This window comes from Anas platyrhynchos, chromosome 27 (assembly GCF_047663525.1).
Source record: "Anas platyrhynchos isolate ZD024472 breed Pekin duck chromosome 27, IASCAAS_PekinDuck_T2T, whole genome shotgun sequence".
NCBI classification, from domain to species: domain Eukaryota; kingdom Metazoa; phylum Chordata; class Aves; order Anseriformes; family Anatidae; genus Anas; species Anas platyrhynchos.
Genome location: NC_092613.1, coordinates 8,794,182 through 8,820,345, shown reverse-complemented (window position 1 = coordinate 8,820,345; position 26,164 = coordinate 8,794,182). Strand labels below are relative to the sequence as shown.

Here is a 26,164-nt window from a genome sequence, read left to right as displayed (position 1 = left end):
GCAGTGATACAAACTGAGCAGAACTCTTGCTGGCATTAGCTAGTCCTGAAAGGCAAACTGTCCACTTTCGGGTCAATAAAGTCAGTTTTCATGTATGATGATGCTATAGGGTTGAACATTTTCTACTGCAGGCCTTTTGGATGTTTTGGGTCTGCAGAAAGGACACATCTGGCACCTAGTGAGCAATCCAGACTGTCCCACAGCACTGAATGCAATTTTGGTGTTTGAATACATTTTTAATAGCCCTTTACCTGACATGTCGAGAGTAAAATCGTGGTCTGTTTTTCCACCGTTGTCGTATCCTGTTTTCTTTGTTTTGGTGTGCATTTCTTTGTGGTTAATGAAGATTGATCATTGACTTTCAAAAGTATTAAATTGAAACCCAAAGAATAATTAGGTGGCCACTGCTTGCTGCTGGAGATCTGACCATGTGCGACGAGGAATGGTTTTGTCGTGAACAGTTGACGCAGTTTTCGGAAAGAGGGAACCGAAACCTCTTGAGGAAAGAATTTTCTGTTCGTTCTATTTTAACTGCATTGTGAAATCAAGGAAAGTACAACCTAATGATAAACTTGAGCTTGTGTATGCTGCAGCAAGAACTGAAGAAGGGTGAAATGTGTGGTGAGCGGGAGAAGGTGTCTGTCAGGGACTCTGATGCTAATTCCCCTTTACCCATGGAGAGTTCCCGTTGCGGATCTGCCTTGCGAGGGGGCCTCGAACAGAAGTACCGTGGTTCGTGGCATGCTGTAGGGATGTTGGTTTGCTTTGAAAGCCTCTTCTGGGGGGCTGGCTGCCCAGACCCCTTCCCAGGCATGGGGCAGAAGCAGTTCCTCCTGCCCTTCATAAGCACAGGGCTGGCGGTGACGAAGCTGCCGCCACCGTCAGCCTCGGCCCCAGCGGAAGCAGCCGCTGTCCCCAGACAAGTTGGCTTCTTCCTCGTCAGGCTCCTCGGTTTGGGGAAGGTGATTTGCATTGCTGAGTGCTGCCGATACAAGCTGCGAGCGTGGAGCTGTCTGCTTCGGCTCAGTCCTGTGCGTTGTCTGTGGGATGCACGGAAGCGTTGCAGTGTCACAGTGACTAAAAATGAGGCTTTCCAGGTTGGGGTGAGGTGGGTTTATCAGGCTGGCTGCTTTCCCCTGTGCTCAAACCCCTTTCCCTGAAAGCAGCTTATGAAGCAAGCACTGGAATTTGTCAAACAAGCCCAGGGTTCATAAAGTAATGAAACACTTCTTATGAGAACAAGAGCAAGACAGAATATTTATTTCGCTTTTCACAACCTTTATTCTTCTGGAATTGCAGTAGTGCGTGCAATTGAAGCGTTTAAAGTTTGCTAACCTACCACTTGCTCGCTTACTGTGTACCCGTTTTCTTCAGGCAAATAAGCTGACTGTGCATCCATTTATTTTTAAACTTAATCTTATTCCTTTTTTTAATTACAGCATCCTCTGCAGATGTTGGAGTGTCATAAAAATGAAACGTAGAAACAAATGCAAAGCTGTCATGGCTTGTTCCAAATTTGAGGCAGTAATTAAGGAGATGTAGGGGAGCAGTGGAAAGTTCAGCTGACTTTATCTGTGCATCCTTTGGCAAATGATGTGTGGACTTGCTAATGGGAAGGGCAAATGCGAAATGGACTGGGAAACAGCTCTAAATATGCAGGAGTTTATCTGTATCAGTGCATCTGCTTTGGCCTTATATGCAGTGACAAAGTCAGACTGGTGTTTTATGGAAATCTAAGTAATTTACTTGGATGTGAAGGATAAAAAATGTTGAAATGTAAAAAAGAAGGGTCCTCAGTTGATGCCAAAGGGATACAAGTTTCCTATCATCTGTCTGCTTTGAAAGAGTTTCTGGCCATCTCTAACACATTTGACACATTATTTTGTGTAATTTTTGTCTGGCAGTTTGTTTCAAGATGTTAGGTTTCTTTAAAGCTCGTCTGAATGTTTTGTCCAGATGGTCTCGGTGTGAGTCACACGGTAAGGTACAGTGTCTTTCTTTGATAAGGTTACTCATTCTGTTCAGATAGCTGATGACTTTACAACAGCAAAAGAACAGATCTTTCATGTTAATGGAAATTACCATTCAGCCTCCTGAAAATCAAAGCAGAGCGTCTGAAGCTTTCACTGCTCATTTCCCACTTTAAGTTATTCTGATGTTCCTGTGAAAGTGTTGGATTTTAAATGGTGATAACAGATCCATCTGTCCTGACTCTTCACAGTAGTATCTCTTGATAATAATGGTTCACCACTATGATAGTCTACTTTTGTGAAGCTTCATTTTTATAAGGCTTTTCTGTTTTTTTGGTTTTTTTTTTGTTTTTCCTTCTCTTAAACATTTAATCGTATGCAGGAAAAGGGAAATGCTGGGCTGCATATAAACGCTCTGTGCCCACTGAAATTCCTTTAGGATTGCATAGTGGGCACGTGGTGCTAGGAGCAGCCTCAATAAGTACGGAACTTAAAATTGTGGAACACCATAAAGAATATGGATGTTATCTCCTTCCAAAATGCAATGTGTGAAATCCAGTTTACATATAAATATTTTGTTCTATTGATTTTTTTCAGAAAGAGAATAAATACCATCTTCCCTTTTCTGTGTTGTCTTTCTGTGCGTGTCAATCATAGCGCTGTGCCATTAATGATTTAAATGTGTAATGAGCAATCAAGTAAAATGTCTTGCATTGAAAATTCATAATTCAAGAATGTCAATTACTGGATTTTATAAGTTACCTGAGGTGTTGTCAACATGTAAATCAAATTTGATCAAGTCTTATTGAAAGTTACATGCGGCTTTATCAACAGAAATTTTGTTGCAGTGTCTATTTTTTTGCTCCATATTGTCAAGACAGTAAAGGGCTATTATTCAGAGCCCTTCCTGGCATAGCTTCTTTTTAAGTATGCATGTTTAAAAAAAAAAAAAAAAACAACACTAAAATCAGAGCACCATCTCTGGCATTTTAATTGGATTGAAACAAGGGTATCCCTGGATAACATGAGAGCCGCTGGAGCACTTTATAGAGCGACGTTTCCTTTCTCTAATGCAAAAGTGTTATTTTTCAAAGGGAAGACAGAGAGATGTCTTGAAGTAACCGGAACCTGAATTCACACTGAAATGGAGAATGACAGGCACATAAAATAGTTGGCACTTAAAGACCTTCTAGCTATTTCTAGTATTTCAGTGCTGGGCTGTTTGTTTGGTTGGTTTATTTGGGCGTGTTTTTTTAAGTCCCCGGTAAATGAACCAACATAAACATTCCTTTTAACGAGGCCTGGCAGAAGAGCTGAAGCCGAAGGCTTAGCTCCTGCCTTCCGTGTTGACTTTGGCTTATGCTGTATGGGGCTTTTTCAGCCGTTCATTTTGGCAGATTGCTGGAGCTTCAAATAGCAAGAGTAAATAAGTCACACCCAGGATCTGAACTGTAACAGTGAATGGGTTACGTGTGCTTTGGTTTCCTCCTGTCCAAATGGTTTTAATAAATCTTAATTTTTTCTGGTGCGTTTTCTAGGGACTGAATTGTTTCTGTGGAGTCGCGTTAAGCAAACGCAAAATGGAGCGTGTGGCCAACCAGGCCTCCAGCACAGCGTGTGCTGGGGGGGGCACCCAGCGTGGCACTGCCCTGGGTTGCTCTGCACAAATGAGAAATATGCCCACATGCAGCAAGGTGTTCTGGGGCTCCGATCCAAAAAAACAAGGGAGGGGTTGGTTTGCTGAGCAGATTTTGGGGGATTTTGGGCAGCTGAAGGCAGCGCAGTGCAGTGTGAAGGAGTGGAGGCTGAACTGCAGGGCCTGGCACAGCAGCTGTTTGTGCACAGCACAGTAAACAGGAGCGGTGTCTGTGCTTGAGAGTATGTGGAGAAGCAAAGGAGTGAAGCAAGAGTCAGAAATGCTTGGCCGAGTGGGTCTTTCCTCTCTTCCAGTGAAACCCCGGGAGGAGATGGTGTTGGTGACAGCCCCGCTGAGCTGCCCCCAGCCTTGCAGGGAGGCCGACCACGTTTCACCAGGCGCCGAAGGCCTTTCGTCCGCTTGGGTATCTGTGGCAGGTGCTAAAACCCCCCTGACACAGTTCAAAGAGTTAAAACCTCAGGTGTGGGGTCGCAGGCAGGCTGGGGAAGCTGCAGCAGTGCCCACACCGCTCCAGGCAGGCAAGGAGAGGTGTCTATTTCTGCACCCCTGGGCTTCATGCCCCCCTTTGGGACACGGTTGTGGTCAGCTTGGGGCTGGCTGCTGCATAAAAATGCTGGTGGGCCCTATAGGGCTTCAGGTCCTCGTGTGTTTCTTCTCATAGTGAGATTAATTGTCAAAATTTTTTGGATAGTCTGGGGCTGAATTTTTCTGGGGACATCAAATCCTGCAGAGCTTTAACTCGTGTGCAGCCTTATTCAGATGTTTCAAACAAACGCGTTTTCTCTGCAGTCTGCTGTCCTGTCTTTCAAACGCAGTATAAGAGCAAGATTATTTCCTTCCCTTTGCCCCCCCTTCCGTCTGTTTGATGAAAAGGATCCTTTTGACTTCTCAGGAGTGGCAGGAAGTGACACTGGACAATATTCCACTTCAGTGAGCACGTACTTGGTGCCTGCTGCATGGGATGCTTGCTTGCATGAAATAGGCTGATTCTGTAATCCAGTCAGTGCTAGGAATCAGACCTTACTTCACATCTTATACTCTGGCTATAATTTACTTCAAAGATGTACAAAAAAAGTGTGTTTTTCCTCTTTTGTGTGGTTGTTTTTTTTTTCTTTCCACTCCTGCATTTCTGTGATCATTTTAATGAATAGCTGCAATTTGTCTGCTGGGTTGCATTTGTGTATCTTTGGAAGTGCTTTTTCTGGGAAACAAGTGCCTTTTGCCAAGGGGAGCAGGAGGCAGCTGAGAAGAAACAACTTTTCAGATGAAGGTTTTAATTTTATTGCACAAATTTGCAAGTGTACAAATAACATAGATAGAACCTTATTAATGTTCCACAAAGTAGATGTGACACGGTTTGCTTTTATTGAACTCTGAATAATTTATTAACAAAAAGAGTTTTGATGCCAGTTTTCTGACAAAGGCAAACAAAAAATGAGCACATCCTTGTTCCTGCCCTGTTCTAAGCTGCACTGATGAATGGGTGTTGCTACAGCTGCCGAAGAACTGATAGAAAAACAAGGATTTACCTAATTTGTGCTTTGAGGGCTCTGTCAGATATTCATTTCCCATCTTTGCAAGAGGTGCTATGGAGTAAAATGTAAGTTCATTTAAAGATGGCAGGCCTTCATGTACACTGCTGAATATTTATAACGCTAATGGAATTATGTCCATCTTTCCTGTGGTGGGTGACATTGAAAAAGCCTGCTTGTGCTGCCATTGCTTTCATTGAGCATTCCTGGCATAAACTTCTTATGACTATGAGCAAGGAACGAGCAAGAAATCAAGAGGCTGGAGCAAAATTTTTATGTAAACTTTTTTTTCTGTGGTTTTAAATAAGGCTTATCTTCTATTATTTTAGCTGTGCTACAGATGAATTAAAAACAATGCTCCAATTTGATTTCTTATGTAACCGGTTAAGATTGATTTATCATAAACATTGGTGCCAGTTTAAAGATGCATTACTTTGATTTTATGTAATGGGTTTGGTGTAATGGCAGGTGGTAGTTACTGCACCCAGGAAAACAAGAGGCGACTGGAATGGAAACGCACTGTCATTAGTGTCCACTGCTGCCTCGGGCAGATGACTTGGGCCTTTTTCATCCTGTTGAAGTCATCTGTGAGCCATCTGCAAGGATGCTCATTATTCACCTCTCCCGGAATGCTTAGGGCTAATTAATAGATCTCAAAAGCAAGGCGCGCGCGACAGCGTCTGCGCCGGGACCGACAGGGGAGGTGGCAAGGGCCAGCCCGGGCCTCTGGCAGGGATTTGGCTGGTGGCACTGGCTTCTCCGGCCGGCCACCGGCCTCCCTGCCACACCGAGGCCTCCCGAGGCCGTCCTGGATGGTTCGTCGGCGTGGGTTCCCGGGCTGCTGGCCCGCGGCTGGCTCCGTCACCGCGCCGCTCGGCCACGGGCGCTCAGGTGGGTCTGGAGCCTCTTCTGTTCTGGGTGAAACGGTGATGGGTCCTCAAAACGTCAACTTAAATGCTACGGAAGGATGAAAAATGCTGATGCGGTTACGGAACAGAGCCCTGCCTTCTCTTGCCCCTCGCTGCCGGAGATGACCGTGGATGTTGGCAGTCTTCTGGAAGGGATTTGGAAATGGAGCTTACTGTGCCGTGCTTGAGGAGTGTTTACACGTCCCTTTCTGTTCCTCTTCATTTATTTCTTGATCATTTATGCATGTTAATGTGTTAGTTACCAAAGAGGAGAGGGAGGAGAAGAAATCCTGAGGTGAAATTAAATTAGACAGCAGCATTAATCATTCTGTTTGTATGTCTAAATATATGACACAATTCACTGAAGGATTTTCCTTTCATCGAAGAGATTAAAACGTGTAACTCATTAATTGCCGCTTTTGTTCTTAGCAATTTTATTGATATGAAAAATGCACTTTACTTTGCATGAAATATCTGTGTGTAAAAATGTAAATACCTGGTCTTACAAATTGGGAAGAAGTAATAATTTTTCACGTTTGGTTTCTTGCCTCTGAGTTTAGCACTTCAAAATGTTACCTAACCTTTGGAGTACTCTTGAAAGGCAGAGAAGTGGAAGATCAGCATGTAAAATGATCAAAGTGTTTTGCACAAGGACCAAAGATAAAGGTGGGGATTGGGTCTGGGAAATTTGGTCTGTTCCAAAGAAATGCTTAGTGCTGCAGAGGATTTCATGAGGCTGTGTGTGTCTGTATGGCCCTTTCTCATCTGTACGTGTTCATGTCTGTGCATGTGAGCACAGTAGTCTAAAGCTGTATAGAGAAATAGTGAGTTTAATTTGGGATTCCTGAAGTGAACTGAGGCGGTAAGAATATATGGCAAATGCCAGAAATAATGATCACATTACACATTTCTGATGAATAATTCAATTCAGTTTAGTACTGTTCCACCATTAAAATAAAAGCCTTGCAATGTTTGGCATAATGTAGCTGAAACACTTTTAAAAAAAAAAAAAAAGAAAAAACACTTCTGGAAAGCAAAATGAGCAGTTGTTTCACTTGTTGTAATCACCACTGGTAGATGAAATCTTAATGGTTGGTTTGAATGAAGACCTATGAAGGTCTTGTGCTGGAGCACTTCAGTGACACCCAAATATTTTTGGACTCAGTAGCTTTATAAACGGACAAAATGAGGTGGAAGCTTAGTTATTTGTTAGAGCAGGAGTGTTTGGCATGGAAATTAGTTGTCCTGCTTTGACAATAAGAAGAGGCAGTGGCACCATACATGAAGGATGGAATCCTATAGGAATTCTAAATCTCCTGCTTTATGGAGAGATTTTAAGATAGAGTTGGGCAGTTTCAGCTGGTGTTTTTTCCCCCAGTTTCTTCAAGAAGGCACAGGTTTCCAACAGCAGGCTGCAAATGCAGGACAGGACCGAGAGAAGAACCAGACCCGAGTCCCGCAGCCCTTGCACCCATCCGGGCAGCAGCTCAGCCGCGGCCTCTGCGGGACCTGTTCTGCTGATCGCCGGCTGGATTTCCATTCTAGCATAAATAAACCTTTCTGTGTAAAGCGAGTGCCAGCCTCTCCCTTTACGCAGGAATGTAACTTCCTTTGTGCCGCCTGCAACACTGCAGCACAACATTCTTCATTCAAATGGGCTCTCTGTTTTGAAACAAGAGCCGAGTACCTGGCTCCTCTCCCTCCCTCCCCACGCCCAGCCGGCTCAGCGCTCACACATGAATTAATGGAGTTTCTGAAGTGGATTCCTGTGAATTTCCCACACTTTCTGGTCGGCCTGATGAGTTCTCGCACTCTGATGCTTCCATGGGGAAGCCCAGGGTGGTTGTAGATCCTGAGCCTTCCCCAGACTCGCAGCTTTCTTGAAAATACGCTGTGTGTATATATATAGTGTGTCTGGTTTTGTTTCCCCCCTGCAGTGATTATGTCAGTAGGCACTGAAACGAAGTTTCTGGGAACTGATAAGACCTAGGCCATGCACCATGATGTGTGCACAGAAAGCACGCCTGGTTTAAATGGCTACAAGGTGCAGAATACGGCTTGCTGAAGTAAACCTGTCAAAGCGTGAAATCTGCTTTCGATGCCGGACTCAGCACTTGCCAATGCTGTCAAACATGGGATTGTAGACAAAGTTCCCCCCCTCCCATGCCATGGGAAGATGCACAGCTTTTAGGCATTATTCTTATTGGGAACAGGGCAGGAGTGGGAGAACTTGTCTCTTGGCACTGATGTTAGCGGTGTAGGTGTTAGAAGATTCTCAGATCACCCCGGGGGTGGCGAAGTGGCATCCTATTGCATTTTGTACAACCTGGGTTGATGCAGAATGCTCCCGTGACGGCTTCTGGACTGTGAGATTTTCAAATAAGTCAGGCTGTCTTTGGGCTTTGAGACCATCAGCCAACTTTAATTATTTCCAGTGTTGCTCTACCCTGCCCGTGCTTATTGGAAACGCATCTTGAAGGAGTGGGGTGCTTTACTGAGCAGATGAAAGGAAGGCAGCTGCCACGTGCAGCCCCGTGCTCCAGCAGGGAGGCCGTGCCCCTGGGAGCCCTCTGCCCCTAAGCCACCTTGGTGAAGACCCGAAGTCTCTGATGCAATTACTCTGGTTCCTGCCGACAACTGAGCAAAGCAGAATTGAATTGTGGCTCTGATAGATCTGGGCGAGCTGTTGATAAAAACCTCTGTCACTTTAAAAAACATTTGCTCGAGCCCCAGCTCCCTCCAGCATCAGACAGTGGGATGATTTATGGCCCGGCCGCGATCGAGGGCGATTCCTGCAGTGGTTCAGGCCGGTGGCAGGGAGGGCTGAAGGCGGGGACAGGGTTTCGGGAGCCGGGAGCAGCTCAGCATCGCTTCCTCTGCGTCAGCGCCTCGTGCAACGCCCTGTGGAAATCCCCACCACTGCCCTCTCCCCGGGCAGAACGGGTCCAGGCGCTGGCTTTCAGCAGTGGCCAGCCTTGGTTTTGTGAGACATGGGGAGTATCTTGGGTTGGAAATGTTTTTCGGCATGCACTTTGTTTTATTCCTCGCTGCCTTTGTTCCCTTGTGCTGACTTGCTGTTTTGGGGAGCACACACCCAGGCTCCTTGCACTGTTAGCTGCCTCTTTGTGTAGTTCACACACCAGCCTTTCAGGAAAGAATCTCTTCTTTCTATGATAAATAAATTCTGGGAGAAAGGTTTGAGCGGGCAGTAGGAGAATCAGATGAAAACTATCTGAGAGCACCGTGGTTCAGCGAGACTGGTGTGCTTGGGCCAGAAAAGGAGGGAGTATTTCATATAAGGGGTTTTTGTGTGTGCTTTAAAAACGTTCACCAAATCTTTGGCCGTCTATGCAGTGTTGGATTCAGCACCGAGCAGGGGAGGAAGCTGTTCAAATAACTATTAAAAAGTTGTTTGAAGAACATGTTATTTCAAGCTGCTTCATGGGCCCAAAGCAATTTCTGTTCCTGGAGCACGAGGGCTCGGGCTGCTCGGTGCTGGAGGCTACGAGGAGTTGGTCAGCAGGAATTATTTTCTCAGTACCAAGGACGTGAACTGGTGTGCGTGCGAGTGGTGCTTTGCTTCTGCTTATGGTCTACGTGTCAAAATCACCCTTATTTTTTTAATTTTATAAATCCCAGCTGAAAGTTAGCAATAAAGAGTAGTTTTACCACTCATTTCTAATATTTTATCCAGCATTCAGAAAGTATAAGCAGAGGTTTGTCCGAAGCTTCTTTTGGCTTGATGTCATCAGGGGGAGACCTTTAACTGAGTGCAGAGGATCCTAAAATAGCTGGGAAACTTCCTGCAGACACAAGTTGTGGAAATGCTCCTGCTCCTTGCAGTCCGCGCTTTTGTTTTGTACTCATTTGAAAAATATTAATTGTTATCTGTTTGGAATAAATGGTTGTGGGACCTAAAAATGTTACAGACCTGATGTACTCGGCCACGTTACGCTCACCAGGGTTTTTGTGCACAGCAGGGGTTAGGCACAGGAAGGACTTTGGTCGTGCTTGCCCGCGGGAGGAGATATCCACGCTCTGCAGTTGAAATCAGGGCAGCAAATCCCTGCCCTGGGTAATTTAATCTGGATCCTGTTTTTAAACATCCTCCCTGGAAAGTCAACAGCGTGCACTGTGTTTTGATAACAGCAAGAGAGGGTTTCGTGATCGTTCTGGTAGACAAAAAACCTAAATATTTAATTTGAATTCTTCGTGGATTAAATGTCTTGGTAACTTGGTCAACATGTTCAATTGCTTAATTTTGGGGAATTGGATTTAAAGCTTCGTCGATCTGAAGCCTCGCGTCAGCTTGCAGCCTGTGCATTGCAGCTGAGTGGTTCTTTTGTACAGGTGTGGAAAACAGATCCATGGCTTTGCTGCGTTCAGTGGGCTTCTGGTTGACGGGTGTTCAAAACTCCGAAATTCCCCGGCCACCCTTGTGGTTGAGGTGTTTCACAACCAGACTGAGCGCCGCAAGCCCCAGCTGCCTCCCTCCCTCCCTCCCTTCAGTGACTCTTTTGTCGTGCCTGGAAAATCGAGCAGACCCAAGCAATTAGCGATGCAAATGGTAGGATGTCGGTATGCAGAGAACAGATGAGTGTCCTCGGTAGTTCACTGGGGCTAGAAACCAGCCTTACTTCTTGCTTTTTGGCATGCCTTGTACCCTCTTCTTTTCCTTCACACACGCGAAGCTTCAAGCGCTCATCTTACCCCTCAGAGCGATTTTACCACAAGCTATATTAGAGAGAATTTCAATGACTAATGCCTGTAATTATGTTTATATCTATTTGACAAGATTCCCTCTACAGTTATAACGTGAATTACCCAATGTTAATATTTCTCCAATGGGTAGCGAGTATCACATTTTTAAAGGAAAATTTACCTTGTTCCAGCACATGCAGTTTTTGACAGGATTATGAACCTGAGCCCAAATCTCCCTCCCGGCTCTGGTCTTAAACAAAAGGCTGTATTTCCTCCTCTTATCATTTTCACTTCAAAGCTGAGTTCTTAGATTACCGGGGAGACTTTTAAGTCTGTGATGATCAACAGCTTTCTGCTAGCAAAGCAGTTCTTCCCGTGACATTCTCCCTGTTCCAGTATAAAGGCTTTTCTAAATCTCCGAGCCTCCCAGCCATAGCCAGCATAGCTCAGGCCGTCGTTTGTCACAGCACTACGTATAATCAAATTAAAAAAAGTAATTGAGACCATTTTCATAAAGCTGTGAAGTTGTTCAGTTTTGGACTGGGACTTTTCTTGTGTATGGTGTTGGGGAGATGTGAAGAACCCTTAGCAATGAGGAGTGTTCTGGGAATATTTCAAAATATGTACTCTAAAGCATTTTCTGAACCTTATTTGTATATTTAGATGGTTATAACTTGTATTCAAAGGCGTAGAGTTGGTTGGTTTTTAATTTTTGAAAGTGGAGGTCTGATTTCAAACTGAGCTGTGCTCTTAGCCTAAGCCTCTGATTTCAGGAGACAGGGCTTTCAGCAGACGAGGCAGCAGGGCTAAAATCACTGCTCATCTTCTCTACGAAGTGGAGGCTTTGTTCATTCTGGACTGCTTTGTCTTTCACATGCTGCTGAATAGCCCGAGATCAGATCCAAGTTGGGGGTTTGATGCTCGGTGACTTTCAGTTCTGTGTAAGTGCTGCTTCTGTGCGGAGCCACGGTCTGCAGCCTTCCACCGTCCTGTTCGTGGCCTGGTTCTGTGCCGTGATGTTGATCTGCCTCCTGCCTGGCCTCGGTTTGCACGAAGCCAGGAGGAGGACGGGTCCTCCAGGGCCGTCCCAGGGCACCACCACGCCGAGGCTGGGAGCTGTGTGGGCGAGAGCATCGCTTTGAAGCTGGGCGGGAGCTGGGGGTGGCTTGGTCTGCTTCGCTCTCATCCCACTCCTTTCCCAAGGCCGTCACCTTCCTAAACTGGGGTGTTTGGGAGCGGGGTGGGGACGTCCTGAGAAAGCTGCCGCGGGGATGTGCGGGGATGTGAGGAGCTCAGGCTCCTCGTGCCATCTCCTGGTACCCAGCATGGTGGGGGCTCCGATTCACCATTGAGACCTTGGTCTTGGTTCCCCTGTTCTCCCTCGACATCCGTAACATGCTTATAAGAGGGAAAGAAGTAATTTTACCTTCTGCAGACTCTGCAGCTGTTTTCATCATTCTTAAGGAGCAAAGGAGCTGCTGGAAGCTAATGTTTCCCCGTGTATACGGCACAACAGCAGTGAAGTCTGCACTTTATTTGGTATCAAGTTCAGTTTTTTAGCTCTATTGTTGGCTGTAGTCTTAGCATTGTAAAAGTCCCAAGGAGGTGTAGTGTCTGTGATGGAAACTAGAGGTGATGACCTTCGCATGTAGGTATTAGAGGAACCATTTAAGAAATAGTTCTTCTAATTTAATTCGGGGACAATTACCTTAATGATAATGCAGTATCACTTGTGCCTATCAATACTTCCTAGGCTGTGGTGGTTAAAATGAGGAAAAATAAAAGTGAAATAGATTATAAATATTGAGAATGGCAAACGTTTCTAAAATACAGAAGGTAGGAGATATTTCCTACCAAAAAATTCGTTACTAACTGGCCATGCCTGCTGAATGCTACGGGGAATGCTGGAAAGCTAATTGCAGAAAGGATTACAAAAATAAAATACGCAATTGTCTCGGATTATACAATGCGCTGTCCTTCCGTGACCCAGGTGACTTTATGACCTGATGCTGGAAGTGAATAAATGCGTTTGTTTTAAGTGGATGGAAAACTTTGCTGCTGCTGCTAGGGACGTCTTAATTATGTGCTTGTCAGGCACGTGGGCTTGAAATGGGATAGCAGGGACTCTGCGATACAGGGCAAGGCTTACTGCGAGCATAATACCTGATGTTTAACCCCAGTTCTTCTGCAGGCTTCTTGGCCTTGAATTGAACGTGCTTGTTCACCCCCTGTCCCACAGAGCTGGCAGCAGCCGCGCAGCCTCAGCTCGAATGGTGGCTGCGGGTGGGATCGAGCTTTCCCAAGGCCTTCGAGCTTCAGCGAAGGTGGAAGGCTTTTCGGTGGTTTCAAGCGGCTGTTAACCTCATAGCCCAGGTAAATTAAAAGATGGAGGAGCAGTGAATTCAAAATTGGAGTGGTTTTTGTGACTGCAGACATGCAGTGCAAGGGGCGACGCGTGGCTTGCAGCGCCCGGCCCCGCTCTGCGCCTCGCTGCGTTCCCGGAGCGGGTCTGAAAAAAACATCTTCTGCTTGTGTAAGCAGCGGGAAAACAAGCAGGCACTGTGTGCTCCCGAAAGCCCAGTAAGCCTCAGGAAATTCCTGCATTCTTGATTTTATTTTGCGGCGAGGTCCTGCGTGGTGTGTGTGTGTGAAAGATGAGCAAGGTTGCCCTTCCCCGCGCGGCACCAGGGGCTGCGATGCGCCGGAGCTGAATCGCGCATTGTTCCCCGGGGAGCCCAATCAGCTGCTGCTGCTTCCCTCAAAAAAAAACACCCAACAGTGAGTTTATTTATGATGAGAAAGTGCTGATATCACACTTTTTCCTAAAGGAAAAGGTTACTAGTTCTTTAGCAGCAGAGCTGTGCGTGAAATATTGCGCCCTGAGAGCCAAGGACTTGGTTTTAATACTGCAGTGTGTGTGCTCTGCTGACCTGTCGGGCTGTGAGAGCTACTGGTGTCTGGGAAGCTGTGCTTTTTCTGCTGGTAGCTGGCTGCTGGGAGGGGGCAGAAGGGGCTGAAGAGGGTTGGTCGTTCTGTTTGAGCTGGGGATGGATCTCCCTGGTGGTCGGGCTTTGGTCCCCTGGGGGTGGCTGGGGGCCAGCAGCAGCCAGAAGGGTGGCACGGCTGTGGTCGTGTGTCTGTATGTACACAGCGTTATGTTCAGCACCAAGCAGCAAGCTTTTTAAGTAAGTGCTAGCAAATCTAATGCACATAAGCCTTTGTTCTGTGCCCCTCCCAGCCCCTGTTAGTCCCGAATTACTTCTGCTAGCCAGAACTGGGTGACAAACCTGCTGGGAGCCAGGTGCTGCAGCCTGTGCCCCCCACGCTCCCAAGCAGGTTCATCACCCACCACCAGGATCAAGCCCCGTGGGGCCGAGGATCCCCCCTGGCTCCAGGAGCAAGCCCCTGTCCCCAGGTTGCAGCCGTCTGCGCAGGAGGGGGAAGTGGCACTGACGCTTCCCTTCCCCGGGAGAAATGAATGTGCCGAAGTGGTTTTCATTAAAGAAGTATGCAGCAGCTCGGGCTTGTGTGTTCACCCGTAGTTGTGTTTCCTGGTGAAGGGACAGAAGTTTCCTGTTCTCTAAAATTCTCTCCCAAGAAAGGAATTGAGGTTGGCGAGCTCTGCCCACCCGTGGCGGTTTCGACTGCTCGGATTTGTTGTCAAGGCTTTGCCACCTCTGTTTGCTCCGTGCAGGTAGGGCGCGGAAGCAGAAGTGGTCTGCACAGGTTGGAGTGCTCATGGAGGTCATCTTCAGGCTTGAGAAACCCACGTCTGTAGGTTGTTTTTGCTGGGCAGCTGGTAGGAGCCATCATTGTATACACGTGGTTGGGGTTTTTGAGTCCCTAAAATAAGATGCACGCTGCCTTCGTTAGAGATCCTCGACCCCCTGAAGCTGTTTGGTCCCGCAGATGTGAGCACGAACCAAGGCAAAGGGAGAAGTGCTCAGAGGTCACTGTGGTTTTGTTGGGCACAGGGACAGGCGTGCCGAGGACGCCAGGCTGCCTCTGTCATTACGTGTTTCGGGGATTAGCAACGGAGTCGCTGATTAAAAAGTTGCGTTTGGGAAATGATACTTCCCCATCTGCAGTTGTGGTGGTGGTCAAAGCCGGGCGTGCAGTTGGGATGCGCGGCCATGGACAGAGCCGTGCACCCGAGTGCCACGAGCTCCGGTTTCTTCCCTGCTGACCGAACTCTGCTTGGAGCAGCACAGCTGGGAGACGCCCTGGGCAGCGCAGCAGTGGCTCTCTAGCAATAGTGGGCGTCTCTAGCAGCTCAAAGATCTTCAGATGAAAGTGCACACCTTATTATTTTCCTGTTGAGCTTATTGCCTATTAAATAACCTCTCCTAGCTGCAACACTGAACATTTCCATGTTTTCAGAGTAAGGGACTGATGCATTTCGGCTGTTTTGTTGGCCTGTTTGACCGTGAGGAAATCATTTCACTGCTGTCCCTCAGTCCCAAACCAGTGAGATAAGGGAACTAACAGCCTGTCCTAAACGGCCAACGTGAGAAACCTCCGTGGTTGCAAAATGTTTTCAAAACAGTTGATAAAATCCTGTGCAAATACAAAAGCAGTCTGCAGTAACAATGATGCATAATGGTATTAACACTTGGATCTGTTCCTGCCGTGTGTGTCCTTTAGCCATAAACGTGTTACTCGGAGATCTTTTAACAGCAAGCCAGCCTTCCCGGCGGTAATTCCCCAGTGGGACGTGCTGTCACGTTGGCTCTCCAAAGGGGTGTCTGTCTGTTTCCATGGCCTGGCTTATGATGAGAGCTGCGCAGCTGGAGACTCGGTAACTAACTGAATAATCCCAAAGTGGTGCCTTCGGGGAGTGCCCCAGTACGCACAGCATCTTGTTTCTGCATCAAGAGGAGTCTGCAAAGGAATTTGATCGAAATTCCCTGAAGTGCTTTTCTGGGCTGACGTGGGGGATTGCAGCATTCGGTCCTTTTTCCAGACTGAGATTCAGTACATTTTTAGGCAGTGACCGCTTCTTCTTAACGCCAAAAATGCACTTGACACTTGTAACCGATGCACTCCCCTGCAGGAAAGCTCTGCTCGAGGACGGGCGCACCGCAGTGCAGGTTGCTGGATGGCTTTCCTGTGACCGGTGCATCCAAGCTGCAATTGCAATCATTTTCTGTCTGTGGATGTAGTTAATCGTAACAGAGCTTTGCCGATGTATTACTAAAGAGGGAGCATATTTTTAACCGTATTTTACTGGAGTTTGTATGGTGTTTTCTCTAATGGGATTTTGTTTAATCTGTAGTGCTTTTGTTTGTTACAGAGATCCGTGCCCAATTGGTAGAGCAGCTGAAATGCCTTGACCAACAGTGTGAGCTCCGGGTCCAGTTACTGCAGGACTTGCAGGATTTCTTCCGCAAGAAGGCAGAGATTGAGATGGATTACTCGAGGAATTTGGAGAAGTTGGCTGAGAGATTCCTGGCTAAAACTAGGAGCACCAAAGACCAGCAATTCAAGTAGAGTATTTGCCTTCTGTTTTTGTCCTTTTTTTTTTCTTTTTTCTTGCATATGTGGTTGCTGATGGAGAAATGCAAAAAGAGAACTGATACAGCAAAAGTGTTTCCCAAGTTCATTATAAACACACAACCCATTTCACATACGGTAATTCCTAGTAGGTCATTTGTTGTCCATGGGGAACAGAATGGTAGAAATTGGTACAATCTAAAAGGAGTAATTTTCTTGGGAAGGTGGGCAAAGTTGTACACCAGATTTGATGGACAAAACCAGGATTTCCTTCAGAGTCAGCGTCTTTATTCTCATTTTCAATTGTTTCTGATCTGTTATGTGTTGCGATTTGCCATAGCATCACTCTGTTTTTAATATCCTGCACATACTTAGTGTAGGATTTAAAAGAATGTCACTTTAAATTAGTAGCAAATTAAAGACAATAATGCTTTTAAATAAAGCTGTGCCATTTGGGGAGGTGGGAGGAGGATGCCTGGATGGGACTCGATCACAATCTGAAGGCACCTTTCTTGGCAGTCAGTTGTCTCACCTGCTGGAAACATTACGTACAGGTAGGTCTGGCAGTATTGCTTCGGTCGTTCCCCACGCAGCTATTTGGGCTGGGGTGAGTAACGCCCATCGGATGTGGTTCCATGGAATCAGCTCTCCTCTTCTAGTACAGACTCGTGCCTGTCCTGCTGAATGGGGTTTAGGGCTGTGGGGTGCCACCAGCTTTGGGGCTCGCTGGGCTCCCTCGTTGGGTAGCAGCTGGGGAATGGCGCGAGCAGCCCCGTGGTGTGAATCAGCTCGGCTCCAGGAGGATGGGTCTGTCCTCTGCCAGGATCCATCTCATCGGCCTCCGGAGCACAGTGTCCCGGTGGGGACGTGCCTTTGATGTTCAGCTTTTTCAGCCCTTTTAGCTAAACCCCTTTTTGAGAAAACCATCAAGAAGGCACCATTTTAGTTTCCTTGCTGTACAGCCTGGATGCCGTTTACTTCAGTTCTCATTTCAAATGCACATTGTGCTAAGTTGCCTGGAAAGCATGACTCCGAAGTGGAGCTGTCTGAGAAGCAGAGCAGAGTTATTCTGCGTACCCACAGAGTGATCGTCTGAGGTATTTGCCTCTTCTGTTACAGCAAAACTTGTCTTGTAACTATAATCTGGGCGTGCTCTGCACAAACTTTTAGGATGGCACTAAATAAACAATGTCTTGAACTGTGATTTTCCACCACGTTATCCTTTTCAGTTTATTTTGCTGTGGTGATTTCATTTCTATTACACGATACGAAACATCCAGCAGAAACGCGTTTGTGTTCAGTTTTTAGTGTTGGGAAAGGCGTATGAAGTTCGCTTCCTATTTCGAGATTGAGACTGAATTTTTAATGTGGAAGCTGTTACCATAGTGGCGCAGAATGCTGCATGGTGTCATGCTTCATGGTAATGAAATACGCTGGCAGTGGTAGCGCAGATTTAAAAGACAATTTTTTTTTTTTCTAATGCAGTTTCCTCGCTGAACCCTGGCCCTGTTTTTTGATCCGTTTGTCCTCATCTATTCTAGCTATTGGGTGCAGCCTGAATTGGACAGGTGATTTCATTATCGTCACGTAAAGCTTTCACCTGTTTTTCTGAATCAGATGTCCCTGCTGTCCTGGTCAAGTTCTGGAACCTGTTCCTGAGCATCGTTCCGCTTTGCTTCGCATGGGACTGGCAGGGCTCGCTCTTCTGATTTTGCTTGCGTTAGCAGCAGATGGCTCCTAGCAGGAAAGCGGCTTGCTTGGGGAATACGTTACCCTGCAAGGTTCGAGTCCCAGTTCTCCAATATGTTCATTTGGTTAAGAGCTGGAAGGAGGGGAAGAAAACCCAGCTTTGTACGGCCGACAGGTCTGCGGGCAGAGTTTGTCGCAGCAGTGGAGCAGTTGTAAAGGTGCCCGGGGCAGCTCCATCTACTGCTCGCTTGGTCGCTTCCTTCAGAGAGCTTCAACGTTCAGAAATATGTCAAAATACATCAGTAAGGAAGCAGTGCCAGTGATAAGGACCCATCCCAAGCACTGCCCTGTCTGAACAGTGAGGAGTAACTTGCCCGATATCTGTTCTGTAGATGCCAAAGCTGTAATCTAATCTGGAACCCCCTAAAAGACAATGTGATCAAAGCCAGCCATCAGATCTCTCCACCTAAGGATCTGGTATTATATGACTGAGATGTGCACAGGCTGGTGGCTACTCTGTAATTGCATGGCTGCGACCCTATAAATACCCGGTAATAGCATGTTCCTTGGGTAACGTGATAATTATGTCGGAAAGTACCGTATCATTCAGGGCCTGCTTACCATGTCACTTGCAGTTTTTAGATCTCATAACACACTGTCAAGGAGGAAACTTGTCAGGCAGTAACCCTGTAATTTGCCTGTGCTTTCATACTCGACAGCTATTATGTAATTGCCGAGCTGCTCCGAGCGCGCTCGTTTAAGGGAGCGCTGTCAGGGGCGAGAGGCTTCAGCCCGACCCTGCGCATGGGATCGTGTGGCTTCCTGCAGCACGCATGGGAAAAAGCACACGTGTAAAGGAAGGAGCAGTGCGAGGTGTAACGAATTAATGACACGGGTTTTACTTTTCTTACATGTGGCCACATCACAGGGCAAGCTGCTCAGGTGGCTGTTTTCCACGCCAGCGTAGAAATCTGGGTGGTTGGGTCTCAAAATCAAGCTGCGTGCAGCCAGCGGTGGGCTTACAGGGTGCTTGCACGTTGCACAGTTTGAAGGTAGCCTCACTGAAGCATCTTAACGTGATTTACAGAGGTAGGTGTATGTTTTTCTCATTTTATATCCTCAAAGAGGGGGAACAGATTGGTTTAGCCAAGGTGACACAGGAGCTGATGACAGTTGGATATATCCCAGGTTTGACTTGCTTTTAACTGCTCTACCATGGTTGTTAGACCTCCCTTTGCCTATTCCTTCTTAAAAATGGTATTTCAATTAGAACAAACTTAAAGAGAATAAAACATTTATTTGGTAAGGCTTCTTCAGTACCTCTCGGAAAATATCCTCACGCAAGATGCAAAAGGAGAAAAATGCATATCACAGCCCGATTCTTATAATTCCTATTGTTACAGGAGCTTGTCAATCAAGAGTTTGGCATAGTCATCACCCCTTAGCTATCTGATGAACTGAAGGCCTCTTCCAGAGCAGTTAAATGAGAGCATCCGTGTCGGCAGAGAGCATCTCCCTGCTGGACCTGGGGGTCCCTGCCAGCAGCGAGCCCCTGCCACCTGCCCCTCCAGGCTCTTAGTTCGGGTCATTTTGTTCTAAAGGCACTTCTCTGAAGTGTCAGTTAGTATAACAACCCCAGCAAATCCTCGGTGAGCCCTTCCGAGGGTGAAATGTAAAGAGGGTGGGGGAAGAAGATGCTATTTTAAGGCCATGTTTTAAATCAGAGTAGCAATTGTCAGCTGGAGAGCAGAGTGTCCAGGATATCCCAGCGTGAAACTCAGATGGCTTCTGGCAGCCTTTGCCTTGAAGTAAAAGATGCAGAATAGGTCTGGCAACCTTCAGGCTGAGCCCTTGTAAACAACAGATGTTCATATCTGGAATCTTTGGGAAGAGAAGGGCAGGGAGCAGCGTGTATGGCCATGCTTCAGATTCCCCAAATGTACGGTTAACACTGAGCAGTGTCAGGACAGCTTTAAGGGGAAATCAAACATCGGTTCACATCAGCACTTTGCAGAGAAGTTCAACGTTAGTTCTCCAAAAGCGAAATGGTTTCTTTAAAGGAGAGATGATGCAGGCTGTGAGGGAGCTCTCAGCAAAAGCACTTGGATCAGGCGGACTTCATTTGCAGTATGATTAGGGTTGTAATAGAGAAATGCCCTCATAGGCTATTTTGGCCTGTGATTCCTCTTGATGGAATGAGGTCTGGAACATTTACTCTGTGTCTTTCGAATAACATCATTTGGAAGATTTTTCTGAGCGTGAAGAATTATTCATTCAGTGACCTTGCTGAACGGGCTGCATCGCCAGCACAAACTGCAGCGAGCCCTGGGCAGGACCGTGGTGCTGTTTGGCACAGCAAGGAGCGGAGCAGGGGCTGTGAAGCCCGGCAGCTTTCTGAGGAGGTGACATCTCCGTCTTTCTCTCCATGGCAGTGTTTAAAGTTTCACTCTGGAGCAGAGGTTGTTGGTGGCCCTGGGTTACGAGCAGCTTTTTTGGAGTCGTGCTGCTGCTGAGAGGCACTTGTCAGTTGTGCTGCGATGGAAATGTCAGGAGAAGGACAGCGTACCGATGTCTTACACCCTGCTTGAGGACTTCTGGTGCCTCATCTGGCTGTAAAACCCTGCAGGCTGCTGTTTGTTCACTGCTGGAGCATGCTAACACCCAGCGACCCCATGAAACTTGCTGAAAAAGCCTCGGCTGGAAGGAAGAACAGCTGGAGAAGTTTCCTTTTCACGCAGATGATGTGCCGGGGCCATGTGAATTTCTGCATTTCTCTCTATTTGTAATTTCTTCAGTTGCCTGTGACTCATCCCTGCACTCCTCGTGGAAACGCAGCATTCCCAGTCCCGGTCTGTGGGCGTGGGTTTTTTCTTCTCTATCTCGTATGGGAAGAGGAGGAGGCTGCTTCTTAAGACAGATTTTGTGCTCTAGCCCTGAATGGGGTTTACCTTGCAGTACACAATTACACGTCCCTGGCTTTTGTCACTCTGTCCTGCCGGCCTTAGAGCAGATAAATCTCTGCTCGTCTCCGAGTTCCTTGTCTGAATGAGTAATTTAATTAAGAAGTTTCAGATACTTGGACTCAATCTTCCCTTCTGATCTTTGGAGATCAACTGAAACCTTTGAAGTGGAAGCTGCACAGGACTCGATCAAGATAACACTCGAGAAACCACAGCGCTTCATACTTTGTGGTTCCTTAAAAATCTGCGCACAACTTCCTCTTCCTGTTCCCAAACACCCCCAATTGCTGTGATCTGGTGTAATTTAGGCTAACCTAAATAAACTCTCGAGATTCGCTATCATTGCACGATCTTTAAGCTAGTATAAATAGTGCTTGAAATAAACCTGGAGCTTGGCATCTTCCTTCTCCTCCTCTTGGAGGGGAGCTTGGAGTCGAACAGTTGCTCTGCATGTGAAATCCGCAGCGTTTGGGGAAAGTTCAGAGCCAGCCCCTGAAGTCTCGGGGTATCTCCCTGAATTCACTACGTCAGCGAGAATACTGACTGCAGGCTTTCTGCAGAATCTGTGGAAATGGAGCTTGCTCTCAGTTACACCCAGCCCTCACTGCCGCATTTTTTTCTCCCCTTTTTCATTCCTTCTCTGTGGCGATGTGAAACTGGAACAGGATATATTTGCCAGCTCCTCCGAGAATTGAAATGGTTAATGAAAATCACAATTTGCTTCTCTGCCATCTGCTTGTGGTTATGGTAGAAAATGGTCTGTTGTAAACAGTTGTATAACTTCTGCTCTGTGTTGTGAAAACTGTTGCCATGTTCCACCCCAGAAAATGCTGCGTTTCGGAGGTGGTTTAACAGTTAATGTATGTGCAGTCTTAAAGGCTATTTGGAAGCTCGGAAGCAAGTAACTGCCTCTTTCCTTTTCTGTTTTGTCTCTGTGCAGCTCGTCTTAAGGCCTTCCTTTGTCTGTTTTTCACCAGGGCTCAGAAAATTGTCGCTGGCCATTAAAGGAGGGGAGTTTGTTCTCGCTTTCCGTAAAAACCGAGCAGTAACAATAGAAAACCCGTACAAAAAAGCGAGGCAGACTGTTCTAACAAAGTGCTGAAGGGGTTAGCGAAACCGAGAGACACCAAGAAATTAAAGGAATTTAAAAGAAAAAAAACTTAAGAGAGCCCAGAGCTGTGGTTGCATGAGGTTGAGATTAGGGTGCGGCACTGACTGCGCAGACCTTAAGGTGACAATCCCAGTCGCAAATTAGAATCATGTGGGCTTTGGGATCGGTCTTTCCTGCAAGATGGCCTTTCATGTCTAACCACATGGAGTGTGTCAACAACCTATCTGGCGCCATTAGACACCAGCAATTTTACTCACCATACTTTTTCATGGGCTCTTGGTATTCGTGCTATGCGCTGCCCTAGAATAGCTTCGGGTGTTGTGGTGCGGCAGCTTGGACAGCTGGGGATTGTCCGGTTAACTATTGCATCTCTTCTCTTTCCTATTTTTGCCTTGCTTTTCTCTGAAAAGCAGGGCACTCTCACCAGGCTGCTCACTCGCAAGCCTTCTTGCCTGCCCTTACTGCACTTAGAGCCCTTGCTCCGTGTGCTCAGGGCTCCAAACTGCTCAAGGCCAGGCTCTGTGAGTGGAGGCATCGGGGGTTGTTCAGGAGCTTTTGGTGGTACAGGCAGAGAAAATGCATAATGAGACAGAAAACATCACAGGGGATATTTGGGAACAAAGCAGCCGAGTGCTTCTGGGCTGGCACTGCGCAAGGAGGGGTGCAAAGAGGAGAGCTGGGGGTGCGCTGCTCTTAGGAAGTGGTGGGGCAGCAGCAGGCTGCTCGGGGAACCCAGACACAGTTTCCAACAGCTACAGCAAGACCGGCTAGCCAGGAGCCGTAGCTTGGCTTGCCAAAGGTCTGTTCCCAACCTTTCTTACAGTAGGTGCATCACTGGCGTTGGTTGTGGCCCTTCCAGCTTTGAGGGTAAAAAGTCAGTGTGCAAGGTCCTTGTAGAGCATTGGTGCAAAGGAGCAAACCACCCAGCTGTCAGCATCTCTTCGTACTGCCCTTTACACACTTCTCTTCACGTGCAATCTTAGCTCGCTTCCCATCTCCTGCTGGTGGAGGTGGTGGCTCTGTGGTGGCACACGCAGCACTGCTCCTCAGAGGAGCTCCTCCTTCAGCCTCCTTTTTGTTGGAAGGAGGTCAAATGTTGCTTCTGGTCTTGCCTAAATTGAAAAAAATAAATTATAATAAGAAACCAGCACAACGTAGGTGCATGTTACCGTCTGTTGTGGCAGCTTTTGCCCTGGGTGCCAGCAGGAGTCGGGCCCTCCCGCTCCATGCGTGCGCCCTTTGGGGTCTGGCCGCAGCCTGGTGGGTGCTGGAAGATTCACAGCTCTCTCAGCCTGGTCTTCAATTACTAATTAGCTCTCTGGCATATTAACAAAACAAACAGTATGCTGCAAACACTGATTGCAGGAGATCGGGGGGCAAGTGCTTGATTTATATAGCTCAACATCTGGCAGTTTCAGCCTTGTGCAGTTCTGCATTTTGATCGTTCCATCTGGTTTTGCCTGTGTCAGCAGTCTCCACAGTACGGGACATCGGAGCACAAAGGCAAATATTGTCTAAATCAAATCTATGCCTTCTCACATCTTATTTTCTATGTTTTTATTCAAAACACCAGAACCAAATGCCCAGTATCCTTCCTGTGCCCTCTCCCACTACCTATATATACACACGCACATACACGTGCTCACTCCAAACCTTGAAGATGTCCAGATGACAAGCTGCAGTTGTTTCCTGAGCTTTTCATTGATTTATTAATTTATTTTCAAGGAAAAGAAATAAAGCATCAGGATCAGCTGTTTTGAAACCGTACTTCTTTCTCTAAAATTATTCATATTGCACTACAGCTCCAAGCACTGATGTCACGAGAAAAGCTGTGGCAAATGGCCATTGCCAGATTTTTCATGTTTTTGCCATGTCAGACATTTCTTACAGCAGAGGTTGCTGTCCTTTCAAGTGCAGGATATGCCATTTTTTGAATGGAAATTGAACCTCCTTTCTTTTAAGGGGAAGGAAATCTGGTAGAATGTCATACAGTAAGCAAGATGAGCCTTGGCTTCCCACCAGAGATTTGACTTACTCCGTTAGAAATCAGCATCGCTGTACTGTAACCTAATGATAAGCAGATCTGGAGAGAATTGCAGCTTGCAGTCAGCGCTCCCAGATCTGCCAGCCCCAAGCTGCTGCAGGAGCACCGCTCACTGCCAGCGTCCCTGCTTTCATCTAGTATGAAATGGTGGCTGAAGAAATGCCTCACTCCTCCCAGGAGATAAAATGATTTCCCGTGTTGGTTTGGCTGCTCCAAATAAGCTGAGGTTCCTCCTGTCTCCCCTTTTGCCCTTTGTGGTGCCTGTCTGCAGGGTGCAGCAGGGAATCAGCCAGAAAAAGGTTGGGGAAGTTTGAAGGTGAGAGCATAAAGCTTGGTGTACCAGTAGTGCTTTCTCTTTGCTCAGGACAGGTACAGCTGCTTGCACATCAATGGTTTTCTACAAGACATAACATTTTGTTTCCTATGCAGATGCTATTTCTCTAACTGGATGCTTGAAATCTTTTTTGCTTGTGGTTAAAGCACAAATGCTTGAGACAGTGGATCTCGGATTCAAAAGAAAAAAATCAGAGTCTACATTTGGCATCCTTGTAGCTTGCACTTGCCTGATGTGTCTGATCTGTTTGTTGGGGGATAAAAGCTTGTGGCCGTGTGTAATTGAGGGCATATTTTGGGTACGTGCAATACCATTTTAGAGCCTTTCTCTGCTCCCATCTCCCTCACCTGATCCACGTGCACTGCAGCTCTGTTCCTGGTGTGCGTGTAGGTGCAGAACATCACTGACAGATTCATTTTGCCCACCTGAGGTGAATTGCCATCCAATTCGTGTTTCTATTTTACGTCCTCTGTAGGAAGGACCAGAACGTGCTATCGCCAGTGAACTGCTGGAACCTCCTGTTAAACCAAGTGAAGCGGGAGAGCCGGGACCACACGACCCTGAGCGATATCTATCTCAACAACATCATCCCACGCTTCGTCCAGGTCAGCGAGGATTCTGGGCGCCTCTTCAAGAAGGTAACCGATGGATTTTTTGCTTGGCCCTTCTAAAATGCAAAGTTTTAGATATTACTTCTGGCAGATGGCTTTATCGTTGTCTGTACCTAACGTGTTTTTTCCTCTTTGTGCACAACTGTGCTTGACGTATCTTTGATTAATTGTTTTCTGGTCCTCGTATTTTAGGTTTTTCCTGAAGGTGATCAATTGAGATTAGTCTAAATTCAGGCAATGTTTTTCCTCTTAGCCTGCTCACGGTTTTGTGTGCACTTTGAGACTTTCTTTAAACAGAAATCTTCTAGGCTTTCAGCTCTATGATCCATAACAACCTTCCAAGGACAAATTTATAAATTTATATCCGAAGTGGAGGAGAAACTACTGTTAAAAGAAAAATTAGGGAGAATTTCTACTATGCCAGACAATAAAATGATGTATTGTCCTTCTCTGGAAGAAGACAAAAATGCAACTGAGGTGTCTTTTGTTAGCATTTTCCCTTTTCTCTCCCCTTGATTTCCACCTGGAAAAAAAAAAAAAAAAAGACAGAAAGGTGGGACAGTGTGGGCGGGTGTTTTTCTATTAGGAGTCTGTTCTTCCAGTTGAGGAAACCTGATCTGGAAGCTTTGAAACTCCTATTAAACAGTAATGCCTGGTCTCTGTAGAGATTTGTCAATGGCTGTAACATCTGCTGGTTGACATGTTAAAGACATTGCGATTCAAACTTGGAAAGCCATCTCTCTTCCCCCACTGCCCACCCCCTTGCAATGTGTCATGATCTCAGAGAGTTATTTCTGCAGCCGTGCTGCTTGAGGAAAGGGCTTACAAAATGACTCCGGCTTCCTAAGGAGCTGGTGTGGGACTCAGCCTAAATCACACGGCCTCTGAGAGCCGTGGGTGAGGAACGCTCCTGATTAAAATTTCCTGGGCTGCTTTCATGTGTGTCTGTGTGCCTTTGGTGGTTGGGCTCTGCTGCTGTTGCATTGAGAACTGGTCACACGAGTAGCGTGTGGGACTGCAAAACTCAGATGCTTTTAGGTGCAGCCTTGACAGTAATTGGAGGCCTCGTTGGCTTTTTTTTCTCTGGGCTTTGACAGTCTTTTGAAATGTGTTGAGGAAAAAGCGTTCAGATATTTTTAACGTCTCTGGGTTGC

The 26,164-nt window shown here is 46.7% G+C and overlaps 1 protein-coding gene across 11 annotated transcripts in view; it reads left to right on the top strand.

Annotated features, from left to right (window-relative positions):
• Positions 1-26,164, top strand: part of SRGAP2 (SLIT-ROBO Rho GTPase activating protein 2) — a 101,484-nt gene that overhangs the window by 17,531 nt on the left and 57,789 nt on the right. For 5 of the 11 annotated variants that reach the window (XR_011805099.1, XR_011805100.1, XR_011805101.1 and 2 more), the window contains exons 1-3: positions 5,833-6,050; positions 16,062-16,254; positions 24,875-25,037. Coding sequence is in view for 6 of the 11 variants with exons in the window: in XM_072028507.1 (XP_071884608.1) it covers positions 5,972-6,050; positions 16,062-16,254; positions 24,875-25,037 (435 nt within the window). In the remaining 5 variants the exon portion in view is untranslated. Of the gene's footprint in view, positions 1-5,832; positions 6,051-16,061; positions 16,255-24,874; positions 25,038-26,164 lie in introns of those variants that run through there. The other 6 variants (XR_011805097.1, XM_072028505.1, XM_072028504.1 and 3 more) reach the window with 2 other exon arrangements.